Source organism: Charadrius vociferus, unplaced genomic scaffold, assembly GCF_000708025.1.
Source record: "Charadrius vociferus isolate BGI_N301 unplaced genomic scaffold, ASM70802v2 scaffold933, whole genome shotgun sequence".
Lineage (NCBI taxonomy): Eukaryota > Metazoa > Chordata > Aves > Charadriiformes > Charadriidae > Charadrius > Charadrius vociferus.
Genome location: NW_009647586.1, coordinates 251,652 through 256,336, shown reverse-complemented (window position 1 = coordinate 256,336; position 4,685 = coordinate 251,652). Strand labels below are relative to the sequence as shown.

Here is a 4,685-nt window from a genome sequence, read left to right as displayed (position 1 = left end):
GCACAGAAGCTTTTGGGGGAAAGGAGCCAAGAAAGGCATTTGCTCTCCCCGGGGAGGGGGAGGCAGCCCGTTTGCCGACCGAGAACCCAGCCCAGCCCTGCCCAAAGCCCACCTTCCTCGGGAGTGTAGATGTAGGAGCGTAAATACGCCTGGACCCTGGATAGGAGGCTCTCTTCCATCTTCGGGGAGCTGGAGGAGGAAGGAGAGGGTGGAAAGCGTGTTCCCGGGGAGCGGGGACCCAGGTAGGGTCAGCACTGGCACTTGCCGACGTCGCAGAGCTACGGGAAGATGCCATCCTTACCTCCCCTTCCGAGGGCGTTTGGACAGGACAGCCTTCAGGTACTTCCTGTAATAACCTTTCCCTGTAACCTTTGGGAAAAAGAGCCATAAATTGCCCGATTTGAGGGCAGGGACACGCTCAGGCACTCGGGGCAAGGAGAAGTGACAGCATCTTTTGCAGAGGGCAACACAGCATCTGCATCCCACCCAACAGGTATCTCCTTGCTCGGCCACCCACCCATCGCTCGCACGATGCCCCACAGCACCCTCCGTACGGGATGCCAGGGACGGGCTCCCGGCCCTCGTTCGGATAACGAAAGCGTTGGAACGCTGCTGGCAGCAAATCTTCCGGCGCCGCAAAGGTGGAAATAAATCCGCCTTGTTCTCATCAACAAAGCAGCCCAAAACCAGGCGCACCGGTAAGACAGCCGAAAACCCTCGTTCCCACCAGCCAGCTCCCAGCGAGCGCCTGGGGGTCACTTCAGTCCACGCTTGGGCTGACAGCATTTTTTTTTTTATTTTTTTTTTTGAAGTAGGTTTTTCCTCCTCTCTTCCCAACAAAGCCCGGCATTTCCCAAAGGGCCGGGGATTATCCAGCTCGCTGGGAAAACAAGGCGACCCCAGTCCCGGCTTGAATGGGATGCATTGATGCCTTAAGCCTCTTGTACTAAGGAGTTTACTCCAAAGATGGATTTTTCACTCCCTTTTTCAAATCCAGCGAGATAAACAGAGCTGTGACCCGTGCCGTCACAGGGATGGAGGCAAGGCGGGGGGGCAGCTCCCGGTGGTGGAGAAAAGTGAGGAACACGTGGCCTGGGAGCACCCCAGTTCTCCCAGTCCCCGAGGCAGACAGATGGGCTGTGGGGCAGGAGCGGTCCTGAAACCGAGTGGGTCCATCAAGGGGTTTTCCCATGCTACCACCCTCCGTGGATCTTCATTACCTCCTTATGCAAGGTCTCCTCCTGCCCGGTGAAGCTCCTGATGAGCAAGGCTGGATACCAAAGGCTTAAGAGCACGAGGCAGAGGATGATGGGGACGTAAGAGAGCGTGGAGTAGTACCTATATATCTGGGGAGAAGCAGAGCTGTCACCCGGGAGACCACCCCAGCCTGGGGGGTCTTTGTCCTGAGCTGGTGACACCTTCACGTCACTTCAAGGAGGTGGTGGAGAAAGCCACCTCCAACCTTGGGCCACACCAGCTTCCTCGCTCCTTCCCCGGGCGGTGGGACGCGTACCTTGGGGGACTGGGGACAATCCACCTTCTGCCAGATATGGACCACGCAGTGGCACCAGGAGAGCAGGCAACCAACGAGGTAGCTGACCCTGTGCCGGACGGTGGCGCAGGCCATCAAGGGGTAGTAGAAGGCAGGGTAGTAGAGCAAAGCCAGGATCTTCCAGTACTCTAGATGGGATGGTGGGAAGAGAGGGGGGAGAGCAAAACGGGGAAGAGAAGGCGGCGCCCTCAGTATGGACCAGAGTGAACGGGCTGCTCGGGGGATGCCACCCAAAGCTGGACGCCTCCTGGGTGGGGAGGGAGCGGGGTGCCCACCGGGCCAGGAGGATGCTCGCCTTACCCCGGGTGCCCTGGGAGGAGTCGGTGATGAGCGGCAGAGGGTCCCTGTCCAAGACCAGCACGCACAAGGAGGAGAACAGGATGCCGAACACGGCGGCCACCAGCCCTCGGTTGCCTTCCTCCTCCAGAAAGTTGGCCGGGCTGCAAGCCAAGGGAGGGACGAGCCTAACACCGCATCGTGGGCACCCCATCCCCACCACCCCCTGCCCCAGAGCTGGTTTATCCCATGCTGCACCTCAACGTCCCTCCACCCGCTTGGCTGCGGGGTGAGGGGGACCCTGGGGACCGGGGTGCAGGGTCAGGCTACCTGAGCAGTCCTGGGACGCCGTTCCAGCAGCTTCGGTGGAGACGCCTGCGCTTCACCAGCAAGGACAAGCCCACGAGCACTGCCAGCTGCCAGAAACCCAACGGAGGGAGCAATAAATGTGTGAGGGAGGGGGCTGGGCGGGGGGCTCGGACGTGCTGCTATGGGATGGGGACCCTCTGCGGAGACACCGTCTCCATCCAATGCCCTAAATCGAGCCAGGGCTGAAGCAGGGACAGGCACTTCTCAACCCGCTTTGCTGAGTTACAGGCTCTAAATGCCTCAGAGGGACCATACTGGCAAAAAAATGAAGATAAATCAAAGCTTTCCATTAACTACAGGCACAAAACAAAGTCTGGAGCCGGGTGAGTCCCTTGTTAGAGTATTCCAGCTCAAACCTCGCTCCAGCTGAAGAGCCCAGACCTGCTATTCGGGAGTAGATGGGCATGACCTGAGCTGGGGGACAGCGGATACGACGGTCAGGGCAGCTGACGCACCACACGGGCACGTGGCGGGTACTTACGGAGACGGGTGCCATGCAGATGTGGTACAGCCTGGGGGAAATGGTGGGGTCGCAGTCTGGGATCACGCTGGGAAACGTGCTGGGAAAAAAATAATAATAATAAAATCCTGTGTGTTTTGCATTTCGACCCAAAAGGGCAAAGCAAAGACAGCGGGGGAACGCCCGCCTCCGCGGTGGCGATGGAGATTTCGGTGCGATGCTGAGAAGGGGGCAAACCTCTGACGAGCTGGGTTACACAACCAGGGGTGAAGTCACCTTCACGAGGCGATTTTATGGTCAAGTCAGAGAGATAACGCCCGGGAGCGGCCCCGAATTGATGCCCACAGGCGCTGGGCCACCTCCCTGCACGTACGGGGGGTGCCAAGGCTCAACTGGGGGTCAGCAATGAAGGGTGAAGACCCCCTTTTACCTCTTTTACGCCCGTATCTGTTCTGGCTCTGTCTTTTCCGAGCGGTTCTCCTCGCTGCCTAACACGCTGCGCTGATTAAACGCCGGTTGGGAGGCAGAAGACCCCTTGAAGGGTGTTTTGATGCCTTTCCCATGGGAGGGGGACCAGCCCCAGAGCTCGGGGGGGGGTTGCAGCAGAAGCGATGGCTGCTGGAGGGTAAGGGGATGCGGGATGGGGTCCCAGTGGGGTGGGAAGAGACGGGAGACCAACAAGGCTGCAGGGAAGGGCGTGATGGCAAAATCAGAATTTCTCAGGCATCGTGTGTCCAAGGTCATCCCCAACCTGCCAGAAAAGGCTTTATAGGATCAGCTCCCGTTAGCAAAGCTCTTTTTGCCTTATTTATTTATTTTTTTTTTCCTTGCTGCTAACGGCTGACCTTGAGTAGACCAGAAAGTTCCCGCTGTCCCAAAATATCCAGGCTCTGGGAAATCCAGGGCTCCCACCCACAGGATTGAGAGCACAGGGATACCGAAAACTCTTTTTGGTATCACCAGAGCTTCAGCATCTAAACCCAGAGCATCCAGACAAGCAAAACCCCCGGTGCTGCCTCCGTCCCTTCCCCGACCGTGACTTGCTGCAGAGGAGGGACACCCAGAAAATAACCCCAAAACATTTCTAGCAGAGGTGTGGGTCGCGCAGGTTGGGGGGTTCGCCTGGAGGAAATGTTGGGCAAGGAGATTTCAAAGCCCAGTTTCGCAAGGCGGAAGATTACGGATGAGGAGGAACCCTGCGGGCTGGGATCTCCTCCTGCTTGCCCTCAGCATTAGGTATTGGTCAACCGAGGGGTGTGAAACCCGCTCACAGAGGGTTAAGTCAACAAAAGGCCGATAGAAGCTGATGGATGGGGCTGGGGATGTGCAGCTTCACGCCTTGTGGGACACCTCAGGTAATCGTCCCGTTGCTCCGTGCCTCAGTTTCCCCCTCCCTACAGCACTTCTCTCGGCCTTGGGAACGGCACTCGGCTAGAAGGGCATGAAACACTACCTCCTTGCTGGGATGGGGTCCCATCCGTGGGGACAAGCATTTTTAGGGGGTCGAAACAAGCCTTTTTAATCACCTCCCACTCACCCGGGAATAAATCCTGCCTCAGCTGCTCAGGGGACATCGCTCTCCAGAAAGGGGCTAAGGCAGCCGGGCAGGAGGCCCGGGGTGACCCCAAGAGGGACAGGGGGACACGTGGCACCCACCAGCGAGGCCGGACACTTACTCATCTTGCGGCGCAGCCGGCTCCACAGTTTCGTAGATGTACCAGTCGGAAACCAGGTCGTCAGCGCCGGCAAAGCCGTCCGCCAGCCCCCCCGCCCCCCCGCGGGACCCGTGGGCCGCCATGGCCGTCTCCTTCCTCCCTCTGCGGGCTGGAGAGAGATGGCGAGAAGCAGCCGGGGGCAGAAAGCAACCAGGTTTTCCCAAAGAACCCTCCTGGGTTCTTGGAAACGCAGGGATGGAGGCGTTGAGCCAAGAGGCTTTATCTTCTCCGGTCACTCCCGCAGCCGGGGGTGAGGGGAGGACCGGCAGCTTTCAAAATCCAGCTGTGCCTCCAAGGATCCGGCTTTTATCTG

General features: G+C 58.7%; 1 protein-coding gene across 1 annotated transcript in view; it reads right to left on the bottom strand.

Moving 5' to 3' along the window:
• Window positions 1–4,455, bottom strand: part of STRA6 (stimulated by retinoic acid 6) — a 10,327-nt gene extending 5,872 nt beyond the window's left edge. The window contains exons 1-8 of the mRNA XM_009880974.1: window positions 4,334–4,455; window positions 2,679–2,757; window positions 2,159–2,244; window positions 1,853–1,992; window positions 1,514–1,680; window positions 1,221–1,346; window positions 302–369; window positions 113–189 (exon numbers count right to left, since the gene is read on the bottom strand). Coding sequence (XP_009879276.1) covers window positions 113–189; window positions 302–369; window positions 1,221–1,346; window positions 1,514–1,680; window positions 1,853–1,992; window positions 2,159–2,244; window positions 2,679–2,757; window positions 4,334–4,455 — 865 coding nt within the window. The remainder of the gene's footprint in view (window positions 1–112; window positions 190–301; window positions 370–1,220; window positions 1,347–1,513; window positions 1,681–1,852; window positions 1,993–2,158; window positions 2,245–2,678; window positions 2,758–4,333) is intronic.
• Window positions 4,456–4,685: the final 230 nt, after the last annotated feature.